Genomic DNA, 17,829 nt, shown 5'->3' with positions numbered 1-17,829 from the left:
TGTCTTTGTTCTGTCTGTCTTTGTTGCCAGTGCAAATTACCTACCTATATGTATCTGAGAATATGGTTTATGCACTTCTGTTGATGATGGATCCCATCTTCTGTGGCTCTAAAACTGTGGTGCTAATGAACCTTTGTGATCTCAGTAGGGTGAAGAGAGAGATAAATGAGACTGTAATTTGTCCTAGTTTGAAATATATCAGGCATATATAGTCCCAATTTATTACAGTATCATTATGACCTGAATGTATTCAGATGCAAAGCCCCACCAGGTTCTTGTGCAGCAGGAACTCAGTTTCCTGAGTTAGACCACAAAGGAAGTGACCTTGTGCTTAACTGCATTCCAATTGCCAACATCTTGATCTGCAGAGATGATGACTTTATGGTTTCTAAGGTTTGTGGGGTTATTTTGGGCATTTTGGAGTGTGGTGGATATTTTTGTTGAACATGTTATTCATTCTGGGGAGAAAACACATTGTTTGTGAAATATGTTTTTACAGTGAGCTCTTCATAAAAAAGGCCCATACTTTGGAACTGTGAACTCATTTCTGCTTTTTAGTGAAGGAATGGCTCATTAAGGCAGATGTCACTGTTCATATGATTGAAGCTATACATGCTTCTACATTTGGTAGAAAAGTAGGATTAAAACTTATCAAATATTACATTTATTTATAAATATTCAATCATAGTATTAAAATATTAAGATATATTCAATTAGCACTTACTTGTCTTTAATTGCTAACTATACGAAATTACTTGGAGTTAATCTATGAATTGTTCATTAACTGTTGACAGCAGACAGAATTTTAAGGATTCACCTTTCAAACTTGCTGATTGTCCATCTAATTTGTATGCCTATGTTGTCTTTTTCTTATAACATGTTTTTAATATGTGTAATCCTTGTAGTACTTATATAGCCTAGTGTTTCCTCATTCTTCCTTAATTTTCTGTTGCACAGTTTGTTTCCTACAATTTGGCATCTCTAACATTCATATTTACTTTGAGCTATCCTAATTCTGAAGTGGATTTTATGCTTGAAGACAGAGAAATCTATTTTGAACCTTTTCAAATCTGGTATTTTCAATCAAGTGCACTGACAAAAAAGGGAAGGATCACCATTGATATCAGTGGATGACAAAGGAGATCAGGGAAGAGGATGCATCTCCTCAACTATGTGCATTCGTAGTATAGCTCTGCATTTGAGCTTCACTCCTATCTCTTCTTACACCCTCTGGAGAGAACAAGCAGTTTATAGTGTGGTTCATGTCATTTTTGTATCAATGTCTAAAACAGGGTAGGGAAATTGTACCCTAAAGAACGTATTTCTCCCCCAGAGAGTGCAGAGTGGGGTTGGGGGTCAGTGGGGGGATCGGATCTAGAGCTGTACAGTGAAGCAATCAAGTTGGGGATGATGAATTCCATCCCAGGCTACTGATTCCACTGTAAATGGCCAAGCTTCTAGTACTTGCTTGAGTCCCATTGACTTAAACAAGACCCTCGAGCATATATCAATGCATTGTAATTTATTTTGATAAGCAGAAGATTTTACTGATTGTTTTCCTGAAGCTTTTTGCAGTTATAACCATATTCCTGTAAAAAAAAAAATCAATAATGTTCCTGTAAAAAATCAATAACTTTAAATAAGTTGAAGTACAGTGTCTGAAGTCAAAGGCACGAGAAGGAGGCTAGTATAATTTTATGTATACTTTTAGGTGCACATTAAAAGAAAATTGTACACATTCAAACAGCATAAATGGTTGGTATAACATTTCACATGCACCTGATAAAGATCTGAAAATCCTGCTAAGTTTCCCTGCCAAATATCAGGTATGTACACCCAGTTTTATGTGTGTTTGTTTATTGTGACCTAAAATGTGTGATTTTGTTGCTTCTTGCAGCTTATCTTCTTTTGTCACCATTTTCCATATATTAATTCCTCTTACCCCAACAATTGGCAAATGTCTTGGAAGTCTCAGTAAGTTGAATGTGTGAATTAGATAGATGTTCTCTTCCTCTCCTATGAAACGTATCCTGAAGCTATACTTCATGATGTTAAGTCAAAAATTCAAATGTTCACTATGCTGACAAAGGCGATGTTTCCATTGTATCACTGTATCAGCTATTTTAATATTCCCAGTAACTATATATCAAGTGCAGTATGGAAGTTCTGAGCTTTGTAACAAGTTAGAAAACATTCACTGGGACACATATGCTAACACAAATTTGTAAGTGCTTGATATTAGTCTTTACTCTCTATCTGTTCACAGCACACACAGCCTTGCATATTTGATTATCAACTATTGTGACTGGCCTCTTAATCTGCACGCTATTGTTTCTGATTTCCTGATTGAATACACTAATGCAATCATATTTGTAAAGCAGTCTCAGCCAGAAACAAAGGATAATTCATTACAATATAAGTTCTGTTCCATAATTAAGTGCTCTTTGGTTATGGATGCAAACGATCTCTCTGTGAAGATCTGTACATTCTTACTTAAATATTTTTAAGGGACTATAACAGCATATAACACTTACAGCAAAATTCTAGTTTTAAAATCCAAAACTATTTAAGATTACTTGCTAACATACTGTACAGATCCATTTAATTTGTGGAAGTAAGCAATGCTGTTACTTTCAGAACTCTTGCTGTATTGCTTCTTCAGCTGGGAAAGTCACTCTCCTTTGAGAGTTTACCTAGTGAATTGTCTGCTTCCACCACAAAATCTTTCGCTTTGTGCATTTCATAGTTTGTCATTTTCTGTAACGACAAAGTGATGACTTAGCAAGTATAACAAAAACCCCCTGTTGTATTCTTGTTTTTATTGTTTTATAGGTTGTTGTGACTGCAAATGTAAGCAAAATCCTTACTTTCTGTATGATAAAAATTGTAACAGCTGTTGAAACATTTTATGAAAATGTAGTGCTGAAAAACTCATCCTGTTTCTGCAATCTAACCACTCCGATGGTAACTGATAATGGTATGTTTTACTATTATATGTATTTAATGCTTATTCACTGTCCTTTAATACTGGGGAGTACTACATAAATACAGGCCTAGTGAGTGTGAAAGTACATAGTGCTTTTTGTTAAATTTCATTGAAGAAAAATAATTCATATTTTGTCACATGATTTGAGTATACTCACACTGTTCTTGGTGATTAAAGTTCTGTTAATGTGGAATCCTTTGCAGAAGTACTAACACACATTACCCTGTGGCTGGAAGCAGCTTCTTCAGTTGACCCTGTGGCAGTGCAGTGCTTTAGCATTAGCAGAATATTTATTTACGTGGTGTCATTAATAACTGTCTAAGGAAGCTTAAGATTAATGCAGGGACTGCATTAATGCAGGGACTCCAAGCTGGCTGGAGCAATGGAAGCAATGTTGGTCTAGTGCTCTGTCTTGACAAATTAACCCATCTTAACTCTTCTCTAATCTGCAAACAGAATTTGTTTTTGCAAGAAACTGTAGTGGCATAAATAAAAGGAGAATCTAATTATGAATGTCTGTACAATAAATAATCTTAACATTTAATTAACTGTTGCAGCCTGAGACACTGTGAGAAAGTGATTGTCCAATGTAGAGGATTAGCAGAAAAATGCGTGGTTCAGGGGCAATTTGATGGGTACATACTTTTGACTTGATTTCATTCCTCCTTCTGAATTATTGGTTGAATCATTTTGCAGTAATTCTTATACTACTTTGTTCATCAGTGGTTCTCAGAGTTAGATACCTGAGCAGTTTGTATTGGATGTGTGATGCTTGTGATCTGGTTTGTGTATCTAATGGACAGCTACAAGTTCTAGAATGAGGTGGTAAATTACTGAACGGCTAGACTTTTGAGCTGTTCTTTAGGCTTTGGTCTCAAGAATCAGATCATAATCCTTCACAGTGGAGTCTTATTTGACTAATAGTAGGGAAACATCCCCTTTGCATTTCTTCAAGAGTCTGTATAGAAGCACAAAACTTTCTTAATAGAGATTGGCCTTATAACTTCTTAAAGCTGTTTATGTTAGAATGAGAGAGTTCTAATCTAAACTAAAGAACAGATAGCAAACACAAGGGATACCACATGTTCTTAAGTGACCTGAAGAGGAAACAGATAGTTCAGATAAATGCCTTGCCTCTAACTCTTCCTTGATAATATAGCCCAAATTATGAGAATCTGATTCTCATATAAAACCTTTGTGTAGGAAGAGGAATGGAATGTTACCAAGTATTTTCAAAGACCTGTTGTTCTGAAGAGCTCAGTGCTACGAAGAGCTCTCTCTCTCAGGGACCCTTGCCCCTGAAGGAAGTTCCTTGGAATATTTTGATCTGAGGAGGCTGTATGGGAAAAACTCCTCCAGCATCATAGAAGTGTTGTGTCAAGTTCCAGTCCAGTGCTGGTAATTGAGGAGGAAGGACTGTCACTAGAAGGTGACAGCTGGAGTGATATCCATGAGTATTTTGATCTATTAAGCTGTCTTTAGTAAACACTATTAGTGGATTTTTAAGAGGGAAATGTCCTTTATTGACCCAGTCCCAAAAGCCATGTTTTCATGTAATTATGGAGTATATTGTTTGCTTCTGTGTCTTCACAGACTAAAGCTTTCTCTTAACTCCATTAGCAGGTTTTCAGAGAACAGTATTATGGAAGCCATCTCACCTTGCCTGTGCTTTGTGCCAGAAATGAGCCCTTTGACAGTGTTAACCAGAAGGCTGTGAGGTTAGCTTGTGCCTGCCGGTATTCCTGCCACTCACCTGCTCCTATGAGCTGCAGTGTCTTAGTGGATAATTCAAGAGTGAAGTAACACTGACTATTTGTGGTATCTCCTCTAAAGTGACCTCAGTTTCACAAGAGGGTGCACTTGCAAAAGTCCTTTAGATATCATTCCCTGGAAAAAACATTTTGAAAATACCTGCTATTCAGTGCAGTCTAATGCATTTTAAAAGGTCAGCCCAGACCATATAGAAAATAATAGGTTCCATTAATTCCAACACAGACAGAACCAGGAAAGCATATTTGACAGTGTTGTTTTCAAAGTATTTATACAAGCTTAAAAGAAAAGACAAGCTCTGCCAGAAGGAGATAAATTCCTTACTTTTACTTACTACTCCTAGTAAAATACTAGGAGTATTTTACTTTTTCTGTAGTTCATGGCTTGAGACATGTAGGCAAGTGATTTAGGCAGTTGTGTGTCAACATGTCAGATTTCTGCAGATAAGTAGATTTCTGGAGATGCAAATAAGTGGTTGATGAAGGATTTCAGAATGTCTGTCTGTAGTCATCCACATCTTTAAACAATAAAATACCATTAAAGTCAGACTCTTTGCTATCCATTTATTAAGGTGTTTGATCATACAAATGGTCAGTCCCAAGGGCTGTTTCTAACAGGCAGTTCAGGTGACCTTTGCAGTGAGCACCCAAGGGCCATGCTGCCATGTGGAGGTAGGAGATACCTCTGATTTAACCATGTCGATGTAGCCAAAGCTGGCTTTCATCTGAACAAGCCAGCCTGTGATAAAGACAAAGGTTTCTCTACCTTTGCAAGACAGATATACTTAAAATCTGTGTAACTTTCCTGGATTAAAAAGCTAGCTACTTTCTAGCGTAGAGAAGTCAGAGAAGTCTGCAAACATGGGTTTCATTTGATCTTAGGCAGCCATTCATTTCACAGACTGCACATCTGCAGGCACACAGATGAAAGAGACCGTGGCTTAAGTGGTATATATCTAATTCTACTGTTCGATGTGGTATTCTGCTCATAAGAGAAGATACTCTTTCATACCGCAGCTGCCAGTGAATTGTTGGTATAGTAATTGCTAGCTGAAATAATGGCAAATTGACTCATGCAATCATAAAAGATTTAAATAGGATGAAAATTGCTACTGCATAGATTACAAAAGGAGACTCTGAAACCAAGTCTGTGAGACAGAAAGAGAGAGAAGTATGGTATGGTGGGGTCTCTTGCATTAGAACAGTCTGCTGTGTTAGAAGACTTGAATTGGGGGTCTGGCTATACCACAGTACATACCACTGTGTGCTTTTTGAGAGATGATTTTACATCCCTGTTTCATGGTAGCATTTCCTTATCTGTATCCTGACAATAACATTGCTTTTATTTGTCATGTGGTGGTGGCATCAAGCTTAATTAATGTGTGTATAAAGCCTTGGCATAACTCAGCTGATGAGTGCTGTGGAAGGACAAAATCTGGTTATTCTTATCAGTCAGAAGTGTGAGTGGATGTATGAGAGAAGGTGCATACCAAGTACATAACAGCTAGTTTGAGTTTTCAACTCAAATTATTTTTAAACAGTTATTTCTTGTAATATCCAGCATATACCTAACATGTACATTTTTCCAGATTGTCTAGTTCTCGAAGCATCATTGTCCTCAAGCTCTTGGAATATCACACAAACATTTCAGTTGAAAAAGTAAGAGCCTGGTTCTTCTTAAAGTTCATTGTGGGGTTGATGTGTGTGTGTGGGAAAGTGACTGAAGTAATTCATCTTTTTTTTTTTTTTTTTTTTTTTTTTTTTTTTTTTTTTGTATTTATCAAGGAACTACATTTCACTAAAGATAGGCAAATCCGTTTTCTTGGCCCACTTCTTCCTCCTCCTCTTTTTTTTCCCCCCTTAAAAAGCTGCTTCTTCTGATGACTCTCTTATTTAATGGGACCCTGGAAACTAACTGTAGGAGAGTCATTACAATGACTGAATTTATGACAAGTGCCTGAAGAGATAATAAAGGATGTCACAATGACATTAAAATCCTTTTTGTCCTTGGGTAGAAGGTGGGCCCTTGGTACTCAGTATAAGGCCTAGATTAGAGGAGTCAAGAGATTCTTTAAAATCACTTTGTGAAGCTGTTTTAAATTAGACCCAGATGCAATTTAAATATGGTCCACAGGTAACATGAATATAATTAAACCAGAGAGTAACATCTAATCTGCTAATAGGAATAATGAATACCTGTTCTTCTGTACACATTCTTTTTCAGACTCTTTGTTGAGACCTGGTAGAGGAAACATTCATGCCCAGCACATGGCCTAACACCTTAGGCTAGGTGGTTGTTAATATTTAGAAAGATCTGGCTAATATATGCTGTAGGTAACTACAGTGTTTCCATTCAGAATGCTCCTCTGCTATGCAAAAAGGCTAATCATAAGAACCTGGGATGAAATTGAACTCTTGCTTTTTGGGAAGTGGCACATCACTTCCCTGTCCCTGGAGGAACATGGGGAAGGAGCTGTCTTTCTCTAAATCAGAGCATTTCTCAGCATGTGTGGAGAGGGACTGTGCTGCTCTTGGCTCTCTTCCATATTGACAGAGGCATTGCAAAGCAAGATAGGGACAAACTAGTCTCCCAACAGGCATATTTTTTGGTAGAGGAAGGCAACAGCAAACTGGCAATACTTGCTAGCACTACACACATGGAACAGAGGTTCAGACAAGCTGGAAAAAAATCAGTGATGGTTTTCTGCCCTTTTATGTTTAAAAAGTACTACCTGGCCACTTATGTACTGGACTAAATCACAGTAAAATGTAACCCAAAGTGTTTCCTCTGCTTCCTGATTTTTTTTGAAATTAACGACTCTCAGCATCTCAATACAGATTGTATTTCATACTAAATTTCTTCTCAGAATAAGTACAGCAGAACAATAGGCTTGGAGGGTAAACGAAAATTTTCCCATTTCATTATATGTTTGCTTGGTTGTTCTCTTGGGTTTACGCTTTTTTGTCTGTCACTTGAAATTTGACATTCGTGACTGAATCTAGATTGAGTTCCTGTGTCTTACAAAAACTCTGTTTCTGTGTTACCAGCTGCTCACGGTGTATACACAAGGGTGAGTGTGCCAGCTGTGAATGGATACATGTCTCTCCTGCCACCACCTGCCAGGTGAAGTTTGTTGGGGAAAATTGGAATCCCCTGTGATGCCTTTTCCTTGTATTTTTTACATCTGAGCAGCAATCTGTCTCTCTTTTATCCTGACATGGAGAAATGCTTATTTTTTTTCCAGGATGATTGCAATGCAACTGCCTCCAAGAGGATCACCACTGCACAGAAAACAGAGGTTAGTTAGTGTTTTAAGATCAGTGTTATTAAGGCTCTCTGGGTTGGGGGAGAAATTTATTTAAAATGAGAGGAGTTTGCAGAAAGAATAGAGATATGAATGAGGAGGCAGTCGGTTACAAAGGAAGGTAATGCAGAATTTGGATTGATACTATTTTTTTCTTAGTGCTCTGTTGGTGTTAAAAGGTACCAGCAAAAACTTGTGTTTCAGATGCAGGCACTGAGACAGTGAACACTGCAATTGTCGTGTGCCTACCGCTAGATGCAGTATTTACAACTTTGCTTTAAATGCCAAAGTCCCTGTATGCTGTATTTAGTCACTCCACAGGAGCCAGCATGCTGAGGGCTGGAACACATAAGCTGACCAACAACAACAAAAAAAAGGAGAACATTTCAGGCTTAATATCTTACCTAGACTTAGCAGCATGTTTGAGTTCTGCTGTCACAGACAACTCTGGGAAACTAGGCTTCAGAGTCTCAAGCCTCTTCCTCATTTTTATGCAGCCAGATCACAGCTTCTCCTGAAACATAGCTGCCAGGGGAGCAGAAGGAAGGGGAGGATGTGCCACCCAGTTTCTGCATAACAGAGAAGTGGCTAGAGGATGAGTCCAGGAACTGAAATCCATGGGTGTTAGTAAATCTCTAGTTCACACTTTCAGAAGAATTTTCCTTGTTTCTAGGCTGTAGACAAAACTGGAGATGGATCCACACAAGCTGGATCACTGGGAAGGAAGAAGTGTCACTAGTGCTGCCAAAGTACCTGCTGAATCTGGTTACTGAATTCTCTATAGAATTCGTATAGACTGTGTGTTTGCATACAATCTAAATGACTTGGCTCATAGGCCAGCCCTTTAACCTTCTGCTTTGTAGGTCAGCCCTTTAACCACGAGGTTATCCCTTCATTCTTTATGGAACAAAAATGGTTTTATTTTCTCATAAAACTGAGTGATCTTTTTATCAGTGGTTGCTTATGACATGCAGGTGTTAGGAAAGAAATGAGTAGTGGAGAGAAATTTGACTGATGAGTAAGTACATAGAGATTTGCTGCCTACACTTTTTGGTTTCTGCTTTTCTGTGAGTGATGCGTAGTTGTTATAAATAGTGACTGCGTTCTTCTCTCTAAATGTTTCATTAGAACTACCCAAACTTGTACCTCTGAAGACAGGCATTACCTCTTAAATTCATCTGCTCAGCTGATGTTTCTTAAACAAAATACATCTTGTTTTTCACAGAGACGAGTGGGATTGTAATACTTGTGCTTCTGAGCATTAATATTCTGGATTTGATTTAAAGCATTATGTCTGGTGAAAGAACAGAAGGAATTCTTCTTTGCTCTGCTTCCAAATGCATTAATTTGACATTGGTAAATAGTTGGAATTGCCTGGGAGATGGCTTTCTTCCACATGCCTTATCTTGGAAAGACAGTGATGGACAAGGCAGTGAAAGCACCAGAGGCAGTGCAAAGGCAGATGTTTATTTAGAAGTGATTGATCCATTCAGAGAGCTTGAAATTGCATTTGAAATCCTGCTCTCCTTTGACTGCTTGTGCTTTAAGGAGAACATACTGGAGAGTGGAGAAAGAGGATTTGTGTTTTCCCACAACCCCAGCTGAGCATTTAGATTAATATACTTTTTTTCAGTGCCAGCCCCAGCCCTCCTCCTGACTCCAGCTGCTGGTTTCTATGCATGCACCTTCCCCCTCCCTGTGCCAGTGCAGCAGTTGGAGTGGTTGGATTGAGTACGCTTGGCTAGGGAACTGATTTGGCTGGAAATAACTGTTATTTTGCAGCAGGTTATCTTTCGTCTGGGCCGGTTCCCCGATCCCGTTCTTCGGGGCCCTGTGTTACCAATTCAGGAGGGGCTGTGCCAGAGAGGGACTCCCCAGGGTAGCAGACACTGCTTAACCTGCTGCTGCTGCCTCTGAGCCATGCTAACCACACCTCTGAGGATATGGCTGCCACAGTTCACACAGCCCCAGGGAAGCGTTGCGCTGTCCAGGGGAGGGGGGAGGAGGCTGCAGCTCAGAAATATGGAACTCTCTTGAAGCTGACAGGGCTGTGCTGATTTACATTACCTGAGGACCTGGTGCATGCTTTCTGTATGTCTCTTTGCATGTTTATGCTTTCATCACATGCCTCACAACTAGTGATTTTTATAAATATCCATCTGCCTCTCTGCTGTGGCCTCTCTTGCTACTGGGCATTGCTCCCCCTGCCACGTAGCAACTGGAAGGTCAGTGGCTCTCTGGCACTGGGGAAATGAGCACTGCAGACCCCAGTCAGGACATTAGGTCCTTCCTGCTTTTAGTGAGGGAGTTCAGGGTTTCTTTTGCTGCTGAGGCAAGTGTTGCAGATTATGGCAGTCAAGCTGGGTGGGAATTGGACTCTCAAGTAGCTGGGGCCATTTTACCTCAGTGTTGTGACTGTACTGACTCCATGAGGCCAAGGCAGGATGCCGAGAGGGAGTCTGTGCTGTGTAGCCTCAGGAAAGGTATGATTTCAGAGGGGACTGAAACTTTCTAACTGAACAGTTCTTTCTGTGATTTCTTCATAGTGTAAGAAAAGAAGCAAGGCAAGTTAATCTGAAGCACTCAGTGGTGTGTGGTGTCTGGCAGAGAGACCAGTGGGAGCCCTGAAGCACCACAGCGTGCCACTGCACCCCTGAGCAAGGGATGCCTGGCATTTCCCTCATGGGGGTTCACAGCCCTGATGCACTCTGGGGGATTTCCATGTGTTTGTGTGATACTGTGGTATTCTGGTGTTTCAGGGCTCCCTGGTGGTTACCAGTGAGAACCCAAAGCAGTGTTTTGTTCCTTTCTGTGGTATTGGGCTTCTGGATTTGTGTGAGGATATTGACTGTCCTTGGTGCACTGGAGGTTGGACACAAGCAGAAGGACAGGATACAGGTGAAGAAAAGCACCAGTGGTTTTCTGCCTTTAATCTCTTAGATTTCTGCTTCAGTTGTCCTGTCCCAAGGATTAAACTGACTTCCAGATGACCGTGGGAGTGAATTTTTCCCCTCAGGCTGTTTGTGAGGGATTTCCTTTGCCTTTCTCTATTATCCATATGAGAGGTCATCTTGGAGGCCCTTTTGCAGACCCTCTGGCCCCAGCCTTTGCACCCTATGGCCTTTTCCTAAGGCACAAGTTGCAGCTTTCAATCAGTGGTGACAGATCCCTCATTTGCTCTGGAGTGCTCCGGCATTCAGTGAACCATGGTAGCATTTGGGGACAATGTGCCAGGACCTTTTGAAATGGTCAGAGTTGTGTTTGCAGAGGATGGTGTTGTGACTCTGATGGTCCCCTCAGGCTACCAGCCCAAAGTATTAGTGCTGTTTTGGGTACATGATAAGATTAGTGGTGAGAAAAACCTGTGGGATGGACTTTCCTAGAGGCTTTGCACCAGCACCCCTAACAGGGTCAGGAAGACTGAACTGCCCAGTGGATATGTCCACAGGTGTACAGCAAAAATCAGGATAATCACACTGCTCTAAAAACTCAATTTAAACTAGTAGTATAGGCAGTCTAAAGGTAAGCTAAAAATCGTTTGCCTGAAAAGGTCCCAAACAGTTTGTGGTTTCACATGCGTATTTTCCTGTTTTTTTTGAATGTTTCAGTTTGTTGTCTGAAAGATAGGCAGAGAGGAAATCGTCTGTGTGATTATAAAACTGGGGAAGAAGCAAAACTGATTAAACATGAGATCCTGTCAAAAGTATCAAGTGAATACAGTAGGGAAAAAATATCTCTTCTTGCTCAGTAGCATAAGTTAGAAAAAGTAAATACAAAGAAAAGCACAGTTTTTCTGCAAGACTGTAACAACATCAGAGCAAACTAGGGTTATTTTTAAACGCTGGAGAACTTCGTAGCATAAAAATGAGATACCAAAAAACTCCCCTGCAGTTGTTTTGTATCTTTAGTTCTATGTATGACTTCGAAAAGGCTTTCTAGTAAAGCTAATTCTGGGGTGCTTTCTCAAATTTTCATTCGAGGATTTGACCCTGCTTCCCCTTTTCGGGTCACAAAAGATGCCTTCATTTGTTCTTCTGATCTCTCATAGTGACAGCACCATGGGTTTTGTCTTGCCTTGTTTTTTAGTTCTTCAGGGGTCACATGAAATGTATCATTTCAAGCTGGGTTTTTATGATACCTACCTTCCAGCATGTCAGACTGTGATTCTTTTGGGCAACTTCATTATGAGACAAATTGAAATATAAAATATGTAGGTAAAAATAGTTGGCTTGTAATGAAGTTGTGATTGACAGTACTTCCCAGGATTAAGTTTAACAGGATTTGAAATTATTAATAAAAATGTATCCCAGTGCCATAAAATCTGCATTCCCGAGTGGTGGTTGTTTTTACATCTGTTGCCTAATCTGCCCAGCCTTTTCATAACCAGATCTTGTTTTGCTTTGTTTCCTAATAGCATATCAACATTCAATCCATTGAACCTTTGTGGATTTCTACATTAGGCAAAAGTGAAATAACAGTCAAAGGAGAAAACTTTACACGTGCATCAGGCATAAAACTGATACTGACTGGAATCACTGGCTGTAAACCAGACGTGTGAGTTAAACTGAAAAATAATACTATTTACTTTGCATGGTGAAAATTATATCCATTTTGCTCTAGCTGGTTGTGTGAATAGTTGTCATGTGCCTCTCCTCAGCAGAGCAGGGGATGCTCTGCACTCCTTTAGTTACACTTCCACTTTAAATTACCAAAGGGTGGAAATGAGTTTGGTGTTTGAGTACAGTACAGGGGATGGATGGGTGGTCAGTTCTCTCAGTTGCAGTAGGACAGTTTTGTACCCGTGGCTCTCTGTGCCTTCTAGCAGGCACCAAGAAGTTAGGTCACAGGAAAGCCTCAGCTTTTGTTTGAATCTCCTCTGCTTCAAAATATTCCTCATATATTCTAGGATTCTGCTTGTAAAGCACAGACACTATGTTTCGCGTTCCACTGTGGGGAACTGCGGAGAGTTCTTTTAAAAATGGATGGTCGGGAGCGGAATGAAGCCAAACGAGGCAAACACTGTATCTGAGAGCCGTTTATTGATAACAAAAAGGAGGAGGAAAAGGAGTTGCCCGAGCGAAAGACGCCTGGAGGAGACAGCAAAGAAGAAAGGAAAATGGAAAAGGGAGAGGGGAGAGCAGAGAGAGAGGGGACAGCGAGAAGAAGAGGGCGTTACCCGCAGCAGGGCGGGGCAGCGCTGTCGGTGGCCAGGCGGGGCTGTGCCGCTGCCGGCCTGCGCGGCTCCCGGCGGGGCGCGGCTGCCGCGGCGACGGCCCCGGACACGCGGTGAGAGGGCGCCCGGACGGGAGGAGCAGGACCCTGGACAGGGTCGCGGCGACCGCCTGGATCGGGGCGGCAGGGAAGGAAGCGGGCAGCCCGGGCAAGGCGGCGGTCAGGGACGCGGGAAGGCAGGACAGGTGCGAGGGCAGGAGAGCCAGAAGGCAGCCTGGGGCCAGGGCAAGGGAGGGAGCGAGCAACCCCAGCAGTTAGTTTTTATACCCCCCGGGCCCCTCCCAAAGTCTGCCCTAACAAGGAACCGCTGGCCCAGTCCGGCCTTTCTGCGCCGTTCATCGGTGGAGACCTCTTCGAGACCTGATGGGAGAAGCCCATCCATAGTGTCTCCCACTGCCTGCCTCGTGGGCGGTGTTGGCAGGCGAAGTCCTCCCAGAGACAAGGCTTCTTCTAGTTGCCTCCTGCATGTGGCACATGTGCACCTCTCCTCCACATGCCTCCAACAACCTTGGCTCCTCACACCATGCCAGGGAAGGAAATCTCTTGTGCAACAGCTCCTGTTTTTCTCTGTTGATGATCACACAGTATAAGCCCCTAGATAATGAGGCAGTCTTATTCTGAATCAGTTATTTTCAGGTGCAGCTGCAATGGCTGCCCGTGATTACAAAGCCCATTTCACATAGCTAGCACTTGAAAAGGTGGTGTTCAATTTTTGCTTCAACCATTAATTTTCAGGGGACCACAGAAAAAAAAAGGGGAAAAGGAGGGGAATACAGAAAGTAGAAAGAGAAGGGAGTGAAAAAATGGGAGGAAAGAGGAAAAAAAAGAAGAAAGAAAAGGAAAATGACGATTCTGATTCTTGACTAGCTCATGGACCATGCTGGTAGCACGGAGAAGTACACAGTAAACAGCAAAATCACACATTGCATTACACAGCCTCATCCCAGGGCCAATTATCTATACTGTTTTCTGTGATTATTGTGTCACATAGCAACTTCATTCAAAGGATGCCCTACTTTGTCTGTTCAACTCCCTGCTCTCTTTCCACCTCCATCTGGCAGCTCAGAGATTCAGTTCTCTTTTCTCTTTATCGCTTGCTGTAGCTTATAGGCTTCGTGTAGTAACACCAATGAGTGGCGTCTGTGTTTCAGTGTCTGTCTGTTTTCTTTCTTCTCCAGCATTAAAGTTAGAAATGTGCTAAATGATACACAAATGACATTTGCTCTCCCACCAACACGTAAAGAGGCCAAAAGTATATGTATCCAGGCTAATGGGAAAAAATGTTCACCACCAATGACCCTGCATTATGTTTCTCTGCCATCATGTTCTAGAATTACACCAAATACCTCCTGGATCAGGTAAGTTTGTCTTTCTATACCTTTTATGTATTTTTTCAAATGTAGTTGCACTGAACCAATATGAGCTTTCTTCCTTGGACAGACTGCAGCTGAAGCAAACTTGGAAGACTGCTGTAACCTGTTGTGTTGGATGAATTAAGGCCTGTGAAGTGATTTAACAGATAGGGTCGTAGTAGCTGCAAGATGGGTTCTGTAGACTACTTCTGCCCACCTCAAGTCTCCTTTATAGAAGTCAAAAGTAGTTTATTCCTGCTAAAGCTAAACCCAAAATATGGGTAGCACTCTACCATTCTAACTCAGATTAACTTTGGTTTCTTGATGCTAATATAGCCTTCATCCGTGAAACAGTATAAAGTATCAGTGGATTGGAAGTGAAGGGAAAATAATCCTCACTGCAGTGACATACACAGACTTGCTTTACAATATGATTCCCTAAAGCCAAAAGAGCCCTTTTCAAGCCTTTGCTGTGTTTTGTGGGAGACTCACAGATCTGGTGAAAGACTTACAGGATGGTTTTTAAGATATTCTCCGGCACAGCTTTCCACCTGCTCCTCTGCTTTCACAGTTCTTACCTGCTTTCATATTCAGAATCTGATATCTTGTCAAGTAAAGATTTCAGGTGATGGGTTGGGCTGGCAGCTGAGCAGCCAGGATGCATGCCCTCATCTCCAGGTGAGAGGCAGCTCAGGCAGCTGGAAATTAATAATACCTTAAACCACTCCAACTCTGTTCAGCAGAGATTGTGAGCCAGAGCCCTCAGACAGAAGCACCATTGTGTGCTGAGACAGATGGTCTGAACGCTGCTGAGAATGTTTCCTGTGAGGTGCCTGGCACGATGGGTTTGCCCTGAAGAAGGCAAGAATTAAGCACAGGCAGGGACTTAATGCCCTGGGGCAGTGAAATACCATGATGCTCTTTCTTCAAGACGGAATATTAAATTGTGGTCTAGTTCTTTGGCTGCATAAATAAAAAACGAGGTGGAGAGTCCCTGAAAAGGAGTAAACATGTGTATGCAGTCATGTGGTTTTGGGGTAGCAAAAGTATTTACCATTAGATTACGAGGAAGGGATGGAAGTGCACTGTATAGCTCAGTTTATCTTGTTCTGCAGTTTGACTTTATTATGTTGTCGGCTACCAAAGCAAAATGCACACGAGTAGTTTATTCACAGCTGAAACCTTAAGGCAGGACATGTCTGTGAGCAAACAGATAATATTAACCTCCCTTCCTCCACACATTTTTGTTTTGTTTTGTTTTTTTTGCAGTGGTGGTCGCAAAATTACTACAACTGGTAGAAATTTTAATGTGGTGGACAGTGTGATTATTTCAGATGACCAGAGATCAAACCTCACAGTAAGTCTGAATCTCCTTTATAATACCAAATAGAGGTCTCTTAATGCATTAAGTTTTGTTCCTAAGGTTTGAGGAGATCTCAATAATTTCCAACCACCTGCAGGCACATGTCAGTCATCCTGCTGAAATAGATATGATCACTTACAGGATTACAGTTACACACATTCTTAATACAGAATCACAAATACACATAAGCTACTCTCCTGCATTCCTGAGGAGAATTCCCTGAGGTTTTTTTTATGGTCTAGGGACTTGTTTTAAATCTGTCCTTTTTGAGTCTACCCAGTCTCCACATATGGGTGTGTTGGAGGAGGGGGTGCTATACTTCCCTCTGGCTCTGTGCTGAAAGCCCAAATAGTGCCACTGCCACAGTGAGGGGCAGCAGGCTGGAGCTGATGTTGGGATGAAACCCTTTCTCCAAGGCTGTGAGGAGGCAAGCACCTTGTTGACCCTTGCAGCCCAGAGACCAGAACACAGCAGCATCACCCAGTGGAATAAGCAATGACCCAATGCTACAATGACTGTAGTAACCCCCTCTCTCAGGAGTTAAATTGGAAAGAGTGAATGCCTAGGAGTGCTGGAGGGCATGTCTTACTTGTCTCTTGTCACCTGCATTGAGGGCAAGGAAGGAAAACTCACTGTCACAATTCCTGTCTCATTGCACAAAATAGTTACCTTAGCAGTGAGCAATCAGCCTTAAAGCAGCGTGCAGGCAAATGCACTTAAAGGTAGACATGGGCTCAACACAGAAATTTTTCCAGCTGCTCTGCATGCAGCCCTGATCTCAAAGAGGTTTAGCAGGTATCTGTGTGAAAGTCAGGAAGACAGTAAAATGAGTTTGAGTGCCTCTGTTTGTAATTGCACCCACTGTTGAGTATTTAATGACTGTTAGAGCTTTGCTATTGCATTTCTAGGTCTCTAGGTGTCCTGGAAATGCATCTGAGTATCATTATTTAACACCAAGCCTGAGCCATGCAACAGAGGGTAAAGTTGTTGATATGATGCTAAAAGTGGATACTACCTTTATACCATGTGTCAAATTACACTATCACCCAGACCCAGTGTTCATTAACTACCAGCTGCACACCGAACTGGATCCTGATCTGGAATTAAAAATATATGTAAGTTTCAAAATAATAAACTACAGTACCTAATTTAAAATAGTGCTTGGGGGTAATTCTTTTTCTTACTGTGTTTAGTGACTGATTTTTGTCTTCAATTTTTTCCCTCTAGAAAGAAAATGATAACTTGAATATTTCTAAAGCGGAGGTAGAGGTTTATCTGTCATATATGACTGGTGCACAGACCAAAAAGATATGGTTCAGTGTCCAAAATATCACCAAAAAGCCAGACCGTAGCACCATACTGTGCAAATTCAAAAGGGAAGGAACAGACAAGATTGACTTTTCCACCGTGAAAGTTTTTGTAAGTAGAATTCCCTTTTTTTGCAATTCAACAGTATTTGAATGTTTATACAAGTGTAGTAAAATGTATCATTATTGCTGTCATGGTGCTTGGGAGTAGTTTTCTTCCTCATATCTAAGCATGGCTGCCTAGCTTAGGTACCACTGACAGAACTGAGTTCATTTTCTGTCTGGTTACTGCAGTGGTGTCAGAGGTAAGCTTTGCAGTCCAAGCTGAACTCACTGCTGCTGAGCTGCAGGAGACCAGTAGCTTGTCACACCTCTGTTTGCAGAACAGACATCATTGGAACAGCATCATTGTCTCCAGGAGAACCCTTCATCTTAGATCTGTAAGCAATCTATTCTCCAGTGGGGCCATGATTGTGTTCTCGCAGTCACTTTTTCCTACTAAAGTGGGTAAGGAT

At 41.3% G+C, this 17,829-nt stretch overlaps 1 protein-coding gene across 1 annotated transcript in view; it reads left to right on the top strand.

The window, feature by feature from the left end:
- Window positions 1-17,829, top strand: part of PLXNC1 (plexin C1) — a gene marked incomplete at its 5' end in the record, with an annotated part of 68,951 nt that overhangs the window by 17,817 nt on the left and 33,305 nt on the right. The window contains 10 exons of the mRNA XM_082280074.1: window positions 1,712-1,826; window positions 2,833-2,977; window positions 6,345-6,414; window positions 7,804-7,879; window positions 8,001-8,054; window positions 12,475-12,614; window positions 14,471-14,650; window positions 15,914-16,001; window positions 16,916-17,122; window positions 17,235-17,426. Coding sequence (XP_082136200.1) covers window positions 1,712-1,826; window positions 2,833-2,977; window positions 6,345-6,414; window positions 7,804-7,879; window positions 8,001-8,054; window positions 12,475-12,614; window positions 14,471-14,650; window positions 15,914-16,001; window positions 16,916-17,122; window positions 17,235-17,426 — 1,267 coding nt within the window. The remainder of the gene's footprint in view (window positions 1-1,711; window positions 1,827-2,832; window positions 2,978-6,344; window positions 6,415-7,803; window positions 7,880-8,000; window positions 8,055-12,474; window positions 12,615-14,470; window positions 14,651-15,913; window positions 16,002-16,915; window positions 17,123-17,234; window positions 17,427-17,829) is intronic.

Source organism: Coloeus monedula (assembly GCF_965178545.1).
Source record: "Coloeus monedula genome assembly, chromosome: 4".
NCBI lineage: Eukaryota > Metazoa > Chordata > Aves > Passeriformes > Corvidae > Coloeus > Coloeus monedula.
The sequence above is the reverse complement of the archived record's forward strand: the minus strand, read 5'-3'. Positions and strand labels throughout refer to the sequence as shown.